The sequence below is a fragment of the Vigna umbellata genome, chromosome 5 (assembly GCF_029865625.1).
Source record: "Vigna umbellata cultivar VRB3 chromosome 5, Vumbellata_1.0, whole genome shotgun sequence".
In the NCBI taxonomy this organism is placed as follows: domain Eukaryota; kingdom Viridiplantae; phylum Streptophyta; class Magnoliopsida; order Fabales; family Fabaceae; genus Vigna; species Vigna umbellata.
In genome coordinates, this window is record NC_142169.1 from 70,872,978 (window position 1) to 70,891,945 (window position 18,968).

An 18,968-nucleotide genomic window follows, 5' to 3' on the forward strand; every position below is an offset into this window, starting at 1 on the left:
ATGTTGAATGATCTGAGTTGCATGAATGAAGAATATAAGATTTGAGTTGTATGGATGATCACTGTTATTGTGCATGTATGAATTTCATGAAGTTGAGCTGTTATGAATGGTTACTGAGATCTGATATGAATTCTGGTTTTGATTGATCTGTTATGGATGAACACTGACTTTTATGTATGATATATGTTGTTGATCTTGATTAAAAAGCATGTTGAATTGATTATGTATGAATGGAGTATGTTTATGATATATTTGGAAGGATTTGGATATTGAAACTGTATGATAATGATGTTGAAGGTGAATTAAATCTGGAATGAATGTTATAAAGTTGGAAAAATGAAATCTGGAAAATTCTGTTAAGTTTGAGAAATCTGGAATTTTAATCTTCCCTTTTATGAATGACGCTCGTCACTGTACGGTCATAGACCGTTCGGTTTTTCATTAAAATAACTTAGTTGGAATTCGTTCATTTGGAATGAATTCTGCTCGAGAACGAGCGTCCCCAATTTAGTGAATGAGCGTTCGTTTCAGCTCAGTATAGATAAATATTTGAAACTTTATAAATACGTGACGTTCGGCCTTAAGTCGAGCGTTCGTCCTTAATGTCGTTCGACCTTGTGTCGAACGTTCGTTTTACAGAGCGTTCGTCATTATATTGAACGTTCGTCCCAATTGGCGCTCGGTCTTATACCGAAGCGTTCGTCCAAGATAGCGCTCGGTTTATACCAAGCGTTCGTTCTGATTTGGGCTCGGTCATTGACCCAGCGTTCGTCCAAGGAGGGTTCGGTTTTATAACTGAACGCTCGTCCTTATCATTGAATTCTGAGCGAACGTAACTGGCGTCCGTCCAAATTGTTAATTAACGTTCGTTCGTTGACTGGCAGTGTTGTTTTCTGAAATCCAATCATATTTGGTTGTGTATCTAAATATTTTCTTACTGACTGTATCCTTTGGATTCTACCTGGAGTCTTTATACTTAAAATTTTTCTAAGTATCATCCATATCTTCTAAGATCAGTACCTTCAAATTTTTAAGTGTTGAAACGTATTGAGTGGATAAATGGTTCGTTTCTTTTGTTCAGAAACGAGGATGTAGGAGTACTGTAACATGTTAGTCCCTATTGATTGAGTGATGAACGTTCGTGTATTTAAGAAAGTGGAACATAGAATGAAAATGTGAATATGAGAAATGTTTAATATGGACGAATGATATTTTGAACGAATTATTGGAAATGGATTTTAACGAGCGTTCCAAGGAGGAACGTCTCAGATATGATTGATTATTGAAGTTTTGTAAAGTATGACTGTGGGCATGCTAATGCTGGCTTGGTCCATCCTGATATTCCGTGATACTCATCTTCACGTAGAAGGGGGTAGTCATGTGTGGGAATGGTAGGAGGTCTTTCGTATCCCTCACTTAGCAGGGGCGAAGGATTTACCTCGAGTGGCAGCTGTTGAGAGTTTCCCAGTTACCACACCACTCGGGTGCAAGGACGCCTGTAGCTACACGGTTCATACAGTCCGGACGGTCTGTCTTATATATATATGTATTTTTATGTTTGTTATTGGATAAGTCACATGTTGTTTGTACGAATTGAAATGTAAATGTATGTGTTGATTGTATAAATTAAATATTATAAGCTTACCCTTGCATTTCCATTGTGTTGTCTACTGTCCATGTATTTTCCGTCTTGTCAAAATGCGATGATCATCCGTTGTGGGTGTGAGCAGATGGTGGTGCATCCCTTGAACAAAGGCTTGAAGAAGGGTTGCTTGCTGAAGAAAATCTGGTAGAAGTTGAAGTGAAGGCCGAACAGTGAGCGTTCGGTTCTAGTTAGTGTAGTTAGAGTAGCGAGCGGCTGTGAGCGAGCGCTCTTTTATGGTTTGTTTATAGTTGGACGTTCGGTATTTGTTTTGTAAACCGTTCGTCCTTATCTTTTGTAAGCGCTCGTTAAATTATTCTTCATTTACGGTCGTTCATCCTCTTTCGTTATTGTCGATCCCTGTGTTTTAAGACTGTTTTGGGTTATTGATACGTGTAATTATTCTAAGTATATAGTTGATGACTGTATAATTTTGGGATGTTACATTATTGGTATCAGAGCAGTTTTGTTCTCTTAAAGGACGCTGTAGGGTTATGAGTGCACTGCGTTTTTGCTGTGTGCTTACTGTATGTTTAATGAGTTATTATTATTTTAACTCTGGAACATAATTAACGTTCGTTTTCCTCTGTGTTCAGAGAACGAATGGCACCTAGGCTACCTCCTCCACCCCAACCAAGTGAACCTGACACGTCCAACAACACTAGGATATTGGAAACTGTGATTGATAGACTTCAACAACAGAACACGACCTTGATCGAGCAAAACGCTGCTTTGATGAGGCAGAATCAGGATGCAATGCAAAGTTTGGAGGCCTCGCGGGTGAATTCAGAATCAACTCAGAGGCAGCTGATGGATATTCTTGCTGCTACCCGAGGCGCGCCAGGAGCGTCCTCTTCTAACGCTGCCCAGCCTGCTACAGAATGGAGCTTGGAGAGTTTTCTCCAACATCATCCGGCAAAGTTCAATGGAAAGGGTCTTCCTGATGAGGCAGACCAGTGGCTAAGGGATATGGAGAGGATCTTCAATGCTAAGAGGTGTCCGGATGAGAACCGTTTAGCGTACACTGAGTACTTGTTGACGGGAGAAGCAAGCCACTGGTGGGCGAGCGCTAGAGCCATCTTAACGGACGCTCAACAACCAGTCACGTGGGAAGTTTTCAGGAATAAATTTTATGAAGAATACTTCCCTGACAGCGTTCGTTTTGCAAAGGAAGTTGAGTTCTTACAGTTGGTTCAAGGGGGTATGTCAGTTTCCGAATACACCAATAAATTCAAACATCTTGTGCGGTTCAATACTATGGCAACCAGTGAGGAGTGGCAGTGTCGGAAGTTTGAGAACGGTCTAAGAAGTGATTTGAAGGTTATGATTTCAAGTTTGTGCATAAGAACGTTTCCTGCCATGGTTGAGAGGGCCAAAGTTTTGGAGAAAAATATGGCAGAAGCTGAACAACACAAGAAGCAACAACAAGTTAGTAGGGGACCTATAGTATCCCGGGGAGGTACCGTTCCGAGAAGGACACCTTACCCTCGTCCTAGTCGGCCATCTAGCACGAGCAGTTCTCAAACTTTAGTTCCTGCTGGACAAGCCGGACAGTACGGGAACGTTACTTGTTTCCAGTGTGGAGGACCACACTACCGTTCGTCATGTCCTCAGTTGGTGGGAGGAAAATACTGTAACCGGTGTGGACGAAATGGACATTTGGAGAACGAGTGCAACATGAGTGGTCGAGCGGTGATGAGACCACCGAACGCTGGAAGGAATCAGCAAGGGAGAGGTGGACGAGCCCAAGCTGTTGGGCGTGTATATGCGATAACTGGAGCGGAGGCGGCTAGCTCAGGTATATTCATCCACCGCACTTTCTTGTGGTATGAATTGCCTTGCCGTACACTGTTTTAATTACTGTGATAAGGAAGCTGTTCGGTCAGACAGTGTAAACACCAACAATTGGGTTAGTTTAGATATCCGACCAGTGAGATAGATGTTTATTACTATGATTAGTGAGAGTGTTATTTTCTAGAATTGACTAACTTAGGAGAGATTTAATGTGAATGGGATGTTGGCGTTCGGTATCCCATGAAAATGACTTAGAATAAGAATTCTTTTATTTGGAAAGGATTCTGATTGAGACGAGCGTCCTTTGTGTGAAGGGTTAGGTTTGAGCGTTCGGCTCAGCCTAGCGTGTCCAACGATTGAAAATAAATTGAAGTGTATTTAGACCGCTCGGTTTTGTTCACCAGCGTTCGTCATAAGTAGCGCTTAGTATTATACTGAGCGTTCGTCCAAGTGAACCCTCGATCTTAGACTGAGCATTTGTCCTAAGTTAGCGTTCGGTCTAACACCGAACGTCCGTTCTAAAAGCACGTCCGTTCTATTTTTGTGCTCGGTCAACTACCTAGGGTTCGCCCTAAATATCGTTTGGTTCGACACTGAACGTTCGTCTTAATAACGCTCGGTCTTGAAACGAGCGTTCGTTCTTAACAAGCGCTCGGTTTCGAAATGAGCGTTCGTTCTAAGAAGTGTACGGTCTTATACCGGTCGCTCGTCCATACTTTGAATTTCAGAACGTACTTAAATAGCGTTCGTCCCAAATTACCAGTAAATAAATGTCCACTCTTGGTCTTATTTAACACTCTTTCTCAGGGCACTAAATATTCGTTTGATTATATCCTGTTCCTTTTAAAGTTGGCCTACGATCTTTATATCCAAGGTTATTCTGAATCCGTTATACTAGGTTGTTAAGGGTCGGGTTCTTTGACTGCTCGGATTAGTTCGTCCTTTAACGTTCGTCATTTATACCCTTTACTTGAATTTGCTATATATATATATATATATATATATCTACTTGTCTTAGTTTCCATAATCAATTTATTCCGGAATATTCAGATTAATCTTTTATGTTCTCTCTCATCTGTTGATTCTGTTTATCCTTTCAACATTCTAATCCAATAGTAAAATACTTCAATATTAATTCTTTTCCTCTTGGAAAACTTGTGACTCTTCCTAATGATAATTTCTCTCGTTCGGTATGATGTTACCAATCCATTAACCTTTCAAATCCAATGTCTCTTTATTTCAAAATCATCTACTGGTTCCTTATTTCACGGTTCCCTTGTAATTTATCATCTTCCCATAAATCTTTAGTCCTTACCCAAACATAACCGTTCGTTATAGTTGGAACCAGTCAACATTGAAGAATTGCTAAAGACATGTGTGTGGGACGAAGTCACTTGTCCTAGGAAGCTGCTGCCGAATGTTCTTGGATTGTAGACGCTTTGGGACGGTAGCGTATGAAGATATCATTGTCTTCTCAATTGGCTAATCCTCATTTAGTTTTCACGCATCGTCACTTTGGTTATATATTGGAGACTCGTCTGATGTGCTAGGACTAGAAGGACTAGAACACGTTCGTATTTAAGGATAACGATTGTATAAATCCAACCAGTAGGTATTGGAGATACCCCATCTAGTGTTCAAGTGAAAATCCATCAGATGGGTGAAAGTGGTCTGGAACGAGAAGAATGACGACATTACAAGATAAGTTGAAGGTTTGCTAGCATGGACAAAGTACTCCGTCTACACTTTAATATACCTAGATTTTCGAGGACGAAAATTTTTGTAGTTGGAGGGAATGTAAGACCCTGGAAAATAACGTACATTGGAGTACACGTGGCAACTGGAGAACTAGACACTTCAACAGCGTACGTGGCGGCAGCAGGGAGGAGCATTCCAACAGCTTGCGCCAGGTGTCACGCTGCATGGAGTTTGGAGTGGGGAAAACGCAGCGCAGTTTGCGTGTCACTCGGAGAGCACGACAGTTCACTAGAGAACGCCAGGTGTCACTGCGAGTGGAATCTGGAAAACGTTAGTGGAATGCACGTGGCTGACGAGGAGCGGACGTTCGTTCGGCACTGGAAACAAGGCATGCATTCTCAGAAAAACTCATCCCTCGCTCTACACGCACACTCCTTTCTTGATTCTGGAAAATTCTTTCTCTCCTCCTTCTCTCTACGACTTCCCCACCTTCTCTCTAGGAACCTTCCATCTTCTCCAACTTCTCACTAAGAACTCTCATCTTCTCTCTACCATTTCTCACTTCTTTCAACTTCAATCAGTTTTCTGAAACCATAGAAACGTTCACGGGCCAGTAAGCTTCGTTTTGATCCGAACCTCTTTTGATCCTGTAACTGGTAAGTTCCAAACCATAACCTAGATCTAGAATTTCTAGGAACACTGTTTCAGTTGCATGCAAAGAATAAAATCTGAGTTTCTGAGTTCTCTTTGGTTAAACCTAGTTGAGGAGCGTAAGGAAGAGCGTAGCGGGTAGAAAGCCCTAGTTGGACAGAAGCAAGTTATACTGTTAAAAGTTCACTGCAATCCGGGTAAGGGAAGCTTATATGTTTAATTTATACTGTATGTTGAATGATCTGAGTTGCATGAATGAAGAATATAAGATTTGAGTTGTATGGATGATCACTGTTATTGTGCATGTATGAATTTCATGAAGTTGAGCTGTTATGAATGGTTACTGAGATCTGATATGAATTCTGGTTTTGATTGATCTGTTATGGATGAACACTGACTTTTATGTATGATATATGTTGTTGATCTTGATTAAAAAGCATGTTGAATTGATTATGTATGAATGGAGTATGTTTATGATATATTTGGAAGGATTTGGATATTGAAACTGTATGATAATGATGTTGAAGGTGAATTAAATCTGGAATGAATGTTATAAAGTTGGAAAAATGAAATCTGGAAAATTCTGTTAAGTTTGAGAAATCTGGAATTTTAATCTTCCCTTTTATGAATGACGCTCGTCACTGTACGGTCATAGACCGTTCGGTTTTTCATTAAAATAACTTAGTTGGAATTCGTTCATTTGGAATGAATTCTGCTCGAGAACGAGCGTCCCCAATTTAGTGAATGAGCGTTCGTTTCAGCTCAGTATAGATAAATATTTGAAACTTTATAAATACGTGACGTTCGGCCTTAAGTCGAGCGTTCGTCCTTAATGTCGTTCGACCTTGTGTCGAACGTTCGTTTTACAGAGCGTTCGTCATTATATTGAACGTTCGTCCCAATTGGCGCTCGGTCTTATACCGAAGCGTTCGTCCAAGATAGCGCTCGGTTTATACCAAGCGTTCGTTCTGATTTGGGCTCGGTCATTGACCCAGCGTTCGTCCAAGGAGGGTTCGGTTTTATAACTGAACGCTCGTCCTTATCATTGAATTCTGAGCGAACGTAACTGGCGTTCGTCCAAATTGTTAATTAACGTTCGTTCGTTGACTGGCAGTGTTGTTTTCTGAAATCCAATCATATTTGGTTGTGTATCTAAATATTTTCTTACTGACTGTATCCTTTGGATTCTACCTGGAGTCTTTATACTTAAAATTTTTCTAAGTATCATCCATATCTTCTAAGATCAGTACCTTCAAATTTTTAAGTGTTGAAACGTATTGAGTGGATAAATGGTTCGTTTCTTTTGTTCAGAAACGAGGATGTAGGAGTACTGTAACATGTTAGTCCCTATTGATTGAGTGATGAACGTTCGTGTATTTAAGAAAGTGGAACATAGAATGAAAATGTGAATATGAGAAATGTTTAATATGGACGAATGATATTTTGAACGAATTATTGGAAATGGATTTTAACGAGCGTTCCAAGGAGGAACGTCTCAGATATGATTGATTATTGAAGTTTTGTAAAGTATGACTGTGGGCATGCTAATGCTGGCTTGGTCCATCCTGATATTCCGTGATACTCATCTTCACGTAGAAGGGGGTAGTCATGTGTGGGAATGGTAGGAGGTCTTTCGTATCCCTCACTTAGCAGGGGCGAAGGATTTACCTCGAGTGGCAGCTGTTGAGAGTTTCCCAGTTACCACACCACTCGGGTGCAAGGACGCCTGTAGCTACACGGTTCATACAGTCCGGACGGTCTGTCTTATATATATATGTATTTTTATGTTTGTTATTGGATAAGTCACATGTTGTTTGTACGAATTGAAATGTAAATGTATGTGTTGATTGTATAAATTAAATATTATAAGCTTACCCTTGCATTTCCATTGTGTTGTCTACTGTCCATGTATTTTCCGTCTTGTCAAAATGCGATGATCATCCGTTGTGGGTGTGAGCAGATGGTGGTGCATCCCTTGAACAAAGGCTTGAAGAAGGGTTGCTTGCTGAAGAAAATCTGGTAGAAGTTGAAGTGAAGGCCGAACAGTGAGCGTTCGGTTCTAGTTAGTGTAGTTAGAGTAGCGAGCGGCTGTGAGCGAGCGCTCTTTTATGGTTTGTTTATAGTTGGACGTTCGGTATTTGTTTTGTAAACCGTTCGTCCTTATCTTTTGTAAGCGCTCGTTAAATTATTCTTCATTTACGGTCGTTCATCCTCTTTCGTTATTGTCGATCCCTGTGTTTTAAGACTGTTTTGGGTTATTGATACGTGTAATTATTCTAAGTATATAGTTGATGACTGTATAATTTTGGGATGTTACAAAAAACACCACTTCAAATACAAACTATTGAAAAAAAATTGATCACTGAACACTATTAATTAAGTCAATAAATTTTTTGGCTTGAAAAATAAGTTAGAAACTCAATATAAACATATTTGTGTGTGTATAAATACACATATATCAAATTAAATTATAATACTTTCATTATATGCTAGTGAAAAAAACGAATCTTTAACTATTAGATGGTTAAATTAAATAATACATTTTCGTTTCTTTTTAAGTAAGCGTAAGGTTATTAGTTTTTTTTTTTTTTTAAAATTCCCATATAATTGTCATCAGTTTAAGTTATTCTCTTCACTTAATACATCATTTATACACAGAGAAGAAAATATGATTACTTTATTTAATTTTACATGAATAAGTTTTTAGATATCGCAGATTAATAGAATGACACCCCTAACTTTCAACATATTCTTGACATTAATTTAAGTATTGTTTTTTTTTTCTGACTACTATTATATATTTAAAACAATACTTACTTCCTAAAGTTATAAAGGAAATTATTATTATATACCATAAACTCAAATTATAAAGTATTAAGTACAACTTTTTCTCACTCGAGATATTTTATTAAAAGTTCTCAATTAATCAAACGACATGTTGACATTAATTTAAGTAATGTATAAGTTTGACTTCAAATATTATATATATGTTAAATAATGAAAGGAATGAATTATATTAGCTTAAAAAAATAATGAAATGCAAACTGTAGCAAATAAAATGATGAAGAGTGCCACGTGTTGCAGAAGAGACATCACATGTGAAACGTGTGAGAATAACACCACCACACGATATTTTTTGTTTTCATACTTTAAACCACACTGTTATCCGTAGACAATATACTTTAAAAACATTTTTTTTAATAATATTATTTATATATCATTATTATATAATTAATTTAAAATTATTTAAAAATTAATAATAATAATCATAAATATTAATATGAACTAATTTCATTGTGTTAGAATATTGTAAAAACGATACTGTGAAAATATCTTTATCATTATTTTTTAAACAATTTCACAATTTTGTTCAGAAGAAAGATTCTTCCTTCTGTCACTCGTGGCCCACCTTGCTCTTATCAGATGACGCGGATAATGAAAAAACCAAGCTTTCACATTTTCATTTTTCTAAAAATCAGAAGTAAAACGTGTGATGTTTTTTGAAGCATTTTGTTTCATTCGAGATAAATGCACACACCCACCTTTTCGTCTTGTAAATTTTCAATCCCAAATCTGAAAGTTCAAATCTTGGTGATGGGTATGTCTCTTTGTTCTTGTAAATTATCATTCTTTCTTATACCCTGTTAAAAAAAAATAAGGTTTTCTGTGTTGAAAAACAGAGTAAAGAAATATAAAAAAGTGTTGCCGTGTTTAAAAAATTACCAACTCAGTTACAGTGAGCGGTTTGATGGTGTTAGCTCACTGACGCCGACATAATGAGGCAGAGAAAAACCAGACAGTAGGTTAAATTTGAATATGACAAGAAATTAAAAACAAGTTTTTTTTGTTTTTTTTTATGGTTTCTTTTTGTGATGTAAATTTAGGTTTGCACGTTTTGCATCGCAAGCAGAGGCATGGTGGGACAGCGAGAAAAATTATAGGCGGTTGTTAAGATCATCATTGATGAGGTGTGAACAGATGTTTTCCAATTTCATTTTATCTGTAAAGTATGCATAAAACTCGTCCTCTTACCTTTATATAATAAGCACACTGCAAGGTTTCATCCTCACAAACACAAAACAACACAACACAATTACACAACACTTTCCTTAACCAAGTCGGTGTTTGAGTGTGAGATATGGGAAAGATAGAGAAAGGGTCACTGTCTTCTGCTTCAGCTACCCCTCTGCCTTTGCTTTCACTAAATCATGTCTCTTTTGTATGCAAGAGTGTGAGTGAGTCTGTCAAATTCTATGAACAAGTTCTTGGATTTGTGCTTATCAAGAGACCATCTTCTTTCAAATTTGAAGGGGCATGGTAACTTCCTTCTCTTTCGTTTTCTGCTTCTTTTCTTCTTCTTTTTTACTTCTTTTCTACTTTTTTTCTGCTTTCCCACATGTCCCTTACTACCAGATCAGGTTTTGGTTTGGATCTCTTAACAATGACATCACAAATTTCAATTTCTGTGATGCAGACTGACTTTTTGTTCTTGGCAACAGACCAAAGATTAAACATTCAACAACATTTCATATCTATTCAATGTTCCAAATTTTTACCCACACTATATATATTTTAACTACCGACACTCTTTTTTGCACTAAATTGGCTCGGTGAAAAGTACTCACTCAGTGAAGAAATGTAGTACATACACGCTGTGATTATAAACGTTCCTTCTCTTTCCTCCCAATACAAGTTCTAAACTTTTGTTACTGTTTCTATAAGTAAATTCGTCCAAATGCACTGGTTTTGGTATGTTAAATGAATACTGTTTGAACTAGTTTTTATTATGTTGTGAAGTGCTTCTTTCTTTCTTTTTTTTCATGAATCCGGTTGAAATCATAATAATTACACTGTGTTCAGGTTATTCAACTATGGAATTGGCATTCACCTACTGGAGTCAGCTAAGATTCCGGTGGAAAAGAGAGAGATAAACCCCAAGGAAAATCATATATCGTTTCAATGCTTAGACATGAAAATTATTATGCAGAAACTTGATGCAATGAAGATTGAGTTTGTGACAGCAGTTGTGGAAGAAGGTGGAATTCAAGTTGATCAACTGTTCTTCCATGACCCAGATGGATATATGATAGAAATATGCAACTGCCAGAATCTCCCTGTGCTTCCAATTTCCTCTTGCCCACTCCAGCGCCACCCTTCATTCTACTATGGTATGCAAATGCAACCCTTCTTTTTACTCTCCCTTTTCTCTTCTCTTTCTTTCCTAATTAGGAACTAATGTTTTAGATCATTTGGGTTTTGCAGGAAAAGAGACATTCAAGGTAAACTTCTATGCTGAAGAATCTAAGTTGATGATGGAGAATTTTATGATGGATATGTTGAAGATTTCAATATGAGGAGAAGAGAATTGTGTGAATGCCTTTTTGTCTTGTACCAAAGTCCTCACAATATAATATTAGTAGTAATAAATCATACTATTATCTTTTGTATTCTCGTTTGTGTATAATAGACACGTAATTCTCTCCTCTGTCATCTCAACAATGGATTTCGTCGTCTTCATTATGTATAAAGATACATCATTTTTGTCTTTTATTTTGCAGTATTTATTCAGTCTTATCATTAACAGATACATCACTTTTTAGAATTACTCTAATATCCTCTAAAGTTTTATAAAATCACATAAATATGTATATATTTATGTTCAAAAACAGTACACTGTGTTATCCTTCTAGAGAAGTTAATGTAAATGCTACCAAAAACCCAGAAGGCCTTTGTAAACATTCAAAGGCCAACAACATTAAACTATTTAAAAAAATGATCTTTCTTCTTTTCATGGCTATGACAATAGACATTAAAATAGTAAAGCTTAGAACTGGTCATTGTGTGAGTGGAAATATAGATGGACGTTAATAACGGCGTGAATAGGTTGCAATGTGAGAAAGAAGCTTAGAGATATGAAATGAAATGAAGGAGTTGTTCATATTTGACAGCAGGGAAGGATGATGCGAACGTGTCTGTGTCTTGAACCTTCACACTCAACCATTCTTTATTATCTTATTGTGAGCAGTTGAGTTATTTATTGCACACTTGCTTGGTTTTAATTACATTCTGTGAAAGGCTGAAGGGGTGAAGTGGAGTGTACTCAACAATAACTCACTCAGTTGTCATACATACGTGGTAACATAGTTGACTTTACAAGGCCACATCAGTTTACCTGGCAGTACTTGTAGCTTCATGTGCCTTTCTGTAATGTTTATGATAAAATATGCCACTATGGATGCTCTTTATATTCATGTGATCTTATAAATTACATCCTCTTTATAGATAGTGGCCCACTGTTACTAGCTCATTATAAAGAGCATCCACGGTGGATACTGGATATTATTCATAGTAGCATCCAAAGTTTTTCATAAAGAGTATCTTATCAACTATGGATCTTCTTTATATTCTTGTTCTTGTAATGAATTGATTCAATAAAATCTTGGTGAAAGAGTTTTATAGTGTTTGATCAGTGCTAGACAGTCCAATATTAATATGCAGAAAATGGTTTTAATAGATTGTTTAGTCTCTTAGTATCAATTGAATTCTGAGCTGTCTGGTGGGACCATCTCTGGAGTTGTAGCCTCAATCACCAACATTGCCACGGAAGTAATCTATGCTATGGAACCATTCTACTGTTTATTTATTTCATCTACATTCTTCTGATAACAACATACTACAACAACCATTAGTAGAAGTAAATCTTCTTCTCTTCCAATTTCACATGATAAAAGCTTATGTATTTATCTCTTTATGAAAATTAAATAAATGAGATTTATAGAAGATAAGCAAGAAAAGGGAGGATTCATATAACTAACCATATATAGTTGAGTTAGATGAGTTTTTTAACCCAATCCTAAAACGGCTCCAACCAACCCAATCAATTATTTTGGGAGTTAAAAATTGGGTGTGTTGATTTGGACTTTTCACTTTAGGTTACAGAAAAATCTCTTTTTTTATCATTGAACAATGAGTTCATCATAGTTTCTACATATATGTTAAAGAGTTACTCTACACTTTAACTCCTCCTCAGTTACCTATATGAGACATTATTTTACAAGTTGCAGTGATGTTATAAACATAATTCCACATCAAATAAAGAGATTAACCAAAATCTAGAAGAATCTTTTGACGGGTAAAATCTCAGGTCCTTCAACTTTTAGGAGCCTCCATGTTCCCAGCTAGTTTGAAATGAATAACAATCATCATCTTCATCACGGCATAAAGGAAGAAAATCAATCTCCTTTGGCAACAACAACAAAAACATCACCAAGGGACCATTTTCTTGGCTCTGACTTTTCTGAAGGGTTGATAATGGCTCGATCTTGGTTAGCCAAGCGATAGCCGATAACAATCTCCTTTCTTGTTCGACCCCTAATCATTATATCGTAAAAGCACAGTTCTTCCTGGTCAAATAAATAGAACTCTGCTGGTTTGATACACATCTCGTTTCCCTGCATAAGTTAATAAAAAGTCCAACATATAAGTAATTTTGATCTGGTAATCCAAAAGCATAAACAAAATCTACTTAAAACAAATGCTAAACCAGAAGTTTAGAAATTGGAAAATTAAACATGACAAGAAATTGAAAATGAACTGAAATCTATATCGCAAGAGACAGTAAGAATAAGTTCAATGTGGGATACCTCCTCTGCAAATAATTCCTCTAGAACTCGGTTGATTTGCTTGTCTTCGGCAACCATTGCTAGTGCCATGCTAACCAGCTCATTAGATAACACATAATCACTGATTCTGGAGACAGACACTAGATTTCTAGTCCTAGAATCCAAAATTTCACTAATTATAATTGATCTATCAGAAGCTTGCTGCATTTCACGGATCCAAGAGTTGTGAGAGAACCCGGATAACCTCAGAGAAGTTGACTTCGTGTCTTTGTATGGGAGGCGTCTTGACTACACAAAGAGGAGGAGGATTGTTAGAAAGTCAGTTCATAAAACAATGAGACATTAGTCAGTGATGTGAACACAAAATCCTTAATTTGAGTTGATGCAACCATACTGGATACCTGTATGTCACGAATGAGTAGAAGGGTAGCTAGAGACCTTGAGTCAGAGTGAGCAACAGAGTCCTCCACTGACTCATCTGCAAGAATAAGGATCTGTCCTCTTAGAGTTAGTATACAGTTGAAGAGAATTTTAATTTACCTTGCTTGACTTCCTTTAATCTAGAGGTATCTTATTACACTTAATCTCCTTTCAACACTTTGCTCATAATTTTACTTCTATACAATGATGAAAATTGAGCAAGGTATTAGAATGCTAGAAATGAAACAGGGAAATCCCCGAGCGAAACATGATATAAAGCTTTTAAAGAGTTTTAAGAAAGATCCCGCAACCAAAAATAAAAAATGTAGATATATAAGCTTGCCATATTTCGCAATTTAATCTTTAATAGAGCCAACTTCAACTAGTGAGACTAGCGTTTGTTGCTGCTCATAATTATGTGTTTACAGCATGGATATTTTATACCGTCTGCTGAATCCTTCTAATCAAATTAAATTTTCTATTTTTGAAAGGAAGCAGGTATTGGTCAGATGGAAGCATAATCAATCACTTATCCGAAATTCTTATCGAATCAATTTGCATAATCTTGTAATCTACTTATGTTTGGATTTACCTTCTGGTTATATATGACACAGGCCTCTTAATATTCACATGGTGCATAAGTGCTGGAGGATTCCTTCCTAAAGACACTAATACATATAAAACCTGAAATACTACAAATATGAAGAGATACAGATTCAAAACTTACAGAATCAAAAGTCTCCAGTGGAAGACCCTCCAGGTGCCGCCTAATTACAGCATTCCCCTCCCTATGGACAAGTTTTATGTTTTCTAGCTCAGAAACATCAAGTCCACCATCAACAAGCTTCTTCTCTCTTTCCTTTTCGGGGACCTCGTTGAACATCCAAAGCTCTGAACCAGGAGCCAAGAGTGCCTCTAAAACCTTTTAAACAACAATGATTAAGGTAGTATCAGAGGATTATGAATTTAGACCAGTCAACTCACATATTTTTAGGAGACGGATCTGTTAGATTAAAGCAGTGATTATTTACCATCACTGAGCATTCCACAAGTCAGAGTATTCTTAAGATTTCAGAATTTAGTTCTCATAAAACAGGTTTTCAGATATTTTTATATTAGTTAAATGTTTTCTTTTTCCTTTAAGAAAATCAAACCCTAGATTCTGGAAATTGACTCAATAAACCTGTTCACATAATTAAGACAAAAGAATAGTTGGGAAATATGGCTAACGACACCAGCTAGTAGCAGATTGAAACCCACTGCAAGCCCTTCTGGCCAAGACATTGCCACATAGTAGTACCACAGGGTGTGGCCCAGTGGAACCTGATGATCTTAGCCAAAAGAATATCAGCTACTGTTGTTCATGTTAAGAGTATATAAAGCTATTAAATAAGAGAATTAATCCTTTCAAAACATCAATAGGATGGTGCATAATAGCAGTGTCAATTGTCAAAAAAAGTAAGGATATGTAAGTAAGGCCATAGTATAGCATATCCAATTAAGAGAATTACCATGATCATATCATCAATATCACGGCGCCAGCCACAAAATAGTATCTTCTCTGGAAATTTAGGTGGATCACGTATCCTCGGGCAAAGTCCCTTACATACCTGTGTAAAGTATATAACATTAAAAACACCAGGTAATGCACAAGTCACCTACTAATACTATGATTATTTAATAAATCCAAGAGAGTGCGCAACATATACAAGATTCTAAGCACCAAATCAGCATATTTTCCAATAAGGAAATCATAAGAGAAGTTGAAACGGAAAGATAACCTCTGGAAGAGGACCTGGAGCATAAGTGTCGTCATCCTCAGCTATGACAAGGACTTCATCCCCATCTCTCAGAACATAACTATCATCTGGATTGATGATAATCTTTCCCCCATCAGCAGCAACCTTAACTCCACAAGGTATTGCATCAGGAAATGAAATTAATACATCTTTGAAAAAGTGACCATCCAATTGAGGCCACCTTTTGATGTAAAACTCGGCATTCTCAAATCCCAAAATATCCTCCCATATCTAGCCAATAGAAGGAAACAAGTAAACCGATGCTGAGTCACACCATACATGGAAACCAAATGTAGAGAAAAGTGATAAATTTCATAAAGTTTGATACACTATCAAGGACTGCAAAAATAGTAGCCAGTTTCAGTGCCTAGGTAAACAGGCTTTATGTTACAACTGAAAATAGTTCGTGAAGAAGTTCATCCAGTAAGAGTCAGGATTCTTGAGGCACTGGAAAAATAGTAGCCAGTTTCAGTGCCTAGGTAAACAGGCTTTATATTACAACTGAAAATAGTTCGTGAAGAAGTTCATCCAGTAAGAGTCAGGATTCTTGAGGCATTCGTATGTGACTTAGTAAGCATATTCTAGCTATTTTAAGCACTACATACATGAACAAAAACGGGTGCAACACCACTTGAGGGTGGGTGGAAGAAAGCTAGTTCACATGAACGACACAATTATCCAACTAACCTGTGCAAGGCCAGGCTGTAGAGCACACTGAATCATCAAACGCCCAATTACATCATGTGCAACAACTGTTTCAATGAGTTCTCCGCCAACAAGTTTCACTAGAGGTTCATTGTCAAGGTCACTCATCTCCACAACAACATGACCCCCTAAGCCCTCCCTTACGCCTGTTAGGCTAAGAACAACTCTCAAAGCACGTGCATCACTCTAGAAAAAGAGAATTGAGAAAAAAAAAATTGACTGTGAAGAAGTTCCGTGGTAAGTGTTAGACAACATAACAAAGGAATAATGAGTAGGTAAATAACCTGATCTGCATTTTCATCTGAAGCTAATACAATAATTGCACGTGCCTTAGAAACTGAAACCTGTGGATAATTAATAATTAGATTTGAGAACATAGAAATTTTTGGGAAGAAAGAAGGTATAGGTAAACAGCTCAAAACTCATTCCCCATATTATATGATTCAAATAGATTATATAAAAAGGTATACTTTCCCCCCAAAAGCAGAACAAAGAGTCAAAGATACTCCATCAAACCTTCTTTAGGTCAGCCAGTATAAGAGGACTGCCACTTCTACAAATCACGGATGTCCCCATGAAATCAAATTCAAGCTTTGCTATATCCATTTCCATTTCCTCCTTTTCTTTTTCTGCAAGCACTACTATAACACCACCACCAACACTCTTATTTGCTATTGCTAGCTGCTTCAGAAGTGAACCCTGCAATCAAGCATCAATCATCAACATCTACATCCTTCTTATGAACAAAAATAAATGATGCAATCAGATTTACAGAACTAATACAGATGAACTATCATATCAAACAAATTCTGTCAACATGATAGTCAACATAATATTCCAAGTCAAATGTAAAAACCTAAAAGCAGTTTGTGAGGAACTGACTAGGAGATTACCAATTTGTCACTCCACCCAAGAATGAGTATGTGGTTCTTTTCAATCACTTCACTCTTCCCTTTTCTGAGAGAATCTACCTTTTCTGATATAGCATCTGACACAAGTCCAAGCATCATAGCAAATATCAGCATACCACCTGAACTAATTGAGACAGAGACAATCCTCTGTCCGGTTCCTTCAGTTTCAGCATGATTTCCTGAGTCGGCTACATAAGTCCAAGAATGCCAAAGAGCTTCAGCAAAGCTACCGCCAGTCACGGCATACAAAGCTAAACCACCAAATCCTATAAGAAATAGAGTTGCGAAGAGAAGGGCAAGTAGCTTTGCGTAAGGATATATGGAGAAAAATACATCTACCATATAAGCAACTCTCTTCTTCAATGGTACATCCTCCTTGTTATCATTTGTTCTCCTCAAGCAATTTATTATATGAGGAAGATAATCAAGATATTTGTACAACACAAAGGGCAAAATGAGGATGACCACCACAATATACAAAGCAACTGTTCTACTGTCAGTGTTCGGGACATAAGAAAATGAACCATCGCCTTTTCCGATAGATGTCTTTCTATTTTCAGGACAAAAATCTATTTCGCAGCACAGGTGAAGTTTCTCATTCTGCAACAGAAGAAACTAATAAACAATCTAACCAAAATAAATAAGAATTTAAACACCATACTAAATGTCTAGAATTACAAGCTTACCTCCAATTTTCTGAGCCTATATTGTAGATAAGCGGAATGGGGTACAAAAACAATAGAAGTAATAACAAGCTGCCACAATAAAGGAAAGGTTCAGATGATCTGAATGAAGTATTGAAAGAAATTATCTCATCTCACAGAAGAGAAGTTAAAGTCTATAACTTTCTGCCAAGCCAGCTTACAACAAAGGAAAACCATAATAATTTACTCAAAAATAGCCATGTGGGAAAACGTATAGTAAAATATTTGTTATCATACAATGCCAAGAGTCTCTAGAAGCATCGATAGGTAAGAATACCGAGGGTTCCAGAAAGGGATCTTACTTAGCTATGATAATGAAAAAACAGTAAGTAAAGATGGTAGCTGATTATGAAAATTGTTGATCCCCTTTAGTAAAACATGGCATAATTAGTTTAGCTGAGAGAATTTAATAGAAAAAAAAGAAAAGAAAAAGGAAAGAACACATACAGGCAACTAAGATAACTAATAACTAAACTAACCAGATACAAGATCGGAGAGAGGTTGTAGTATTGAGTTATGGTGTGTTGTGAACGAGGTGGCGAGGAGGAAGAAGGAGGAGGAGGAGCAGGAATAGGTGGCGGCGGCGGTGGTGGTGGAACGAGTGAGGGTTTGGGAAGGTTGAGGTTGTGGGTGTTGGAAGGTTTGAAAGATGGTTTTTTTTTCTTGGTGGTGGTGCGAAGGAAAGAAGGGTAGTTCCATTGCTCGTCAGAATCAGAGACAGAGACAGGAAAATGGGGAGTATTAGAAGTTACAGAGACAGAGGTTGTGTGCCTGGGATTGGCAATAGTCTTGCTGCGCTTCAAGGGTGGCTTCCTGAGACTGAGATTGGAAGGTTCCTCATTGCTCTTTAGCATTCTTAGTGTTCTCCACTTGAGTTGAATTCAGCAGAGACAGATATTCCTATACCGTGTGTGGGGCTCTGATGCTGACCACTACTGCTTTGCCTTCGCTTGCTTTGGGTTGTGTTGTGTGGGATCTACACAGAAAAACAATGTGTTGTGTTGTGTTGTTGAAAAGCTGAA

General features: G+C 37.2%; 3 protein-coding genes across 5 annotated transcripts; 2 read left to right on the forward strand and 1 right to left on the reverse strand.

Moving 5' to 3' along the window:
* Positions 1–2,245: 2,245 nt before the first annotated feature.
* On the forward strand, positions 2,246–3,499 carry LOC148198871 (uncharacterized). Its single transcript, XM_088115938.1, has one exon. It carries the CDS (start codon positions 2,246–2,248, stop codon positions 3,497–3,499), a length of 1,254 nt encoding a protein of 417 aa, XP_087972064.1.
* A 5,952-nt stretch (positions 3,500–9,451) lies between these two features.
* On the forward strand, positions 9,452–11,335 carry LOC124844145 (glyoxylase I 4-like). Of its 2 annotated transcripts, XM_088091690.1 has the most exons (4): positions 9,452–9,584; positions 9,670–9,753; positions 10,646–10,953; positions 11,048–11,335. In XM_088091690.1, the coding sequence occupies exons 1-4, from the start codon at positions 9,562–9,564 to the stop codon at positions 11,137–11,139; spliced, it is 507 nt and encodes a 168-aa protein (XP_087947816.1). In that variant the 5' UTR covers positions 9,452–9,561; the 3' UTR covers positions 11,140–11,335. The 2 variants fall into 2 exon arrangements, with proteins under 2 accessions (XP_087947816.1, XP_047176982.1); XM_047321026.2 differs by lacking the exons at positions 9,452–9,584; positions 9,670–9,753 and adding an exon at positions 9,821–10,102.
* Positions 11,336–12,718: 1,383 nt separating this feature from the next.
* Positions 12,719–18,968, reverse strand: LOC124844140 (ion channel protein). Of its 2 annotated transcripts, none has more exons than XM_088116445.1 (12): positions 18,426–18,968; positions 17,929–17,997; positions 17,225–17,842; positions 16,848–17,030; positions 16,616–16,675; positions 16,314–16,517; positions 15,609–15,731; positions 15,339–15,437; positions 14,555–14,749; positions 13,809–13,901; positions 13,429–13,695; positions 12,719–13,236 (listed from the first exon to the last, which is right to left on the reverse strand). In XM_088116445.1, exons 1-12 carry the CDS (start codon positions 18,798–18,800, stop codon positions 13,018–13,020), a joined length of 2,505 nt encoding a protein of 834 aa, XP_087972571.1. In that variant the 5' UTR covers positions 18,801–18,968; the 3' UTR covers positions 12,719–13,017. The 2 variants fall into 2 exon arrangements, with proteins under 2 accessions (XP_087972571.1, XP_047176977.1); XM_047321021.2 differs by having other exon boundaries at positions 15,609–15,857; positions 18,426–18,966.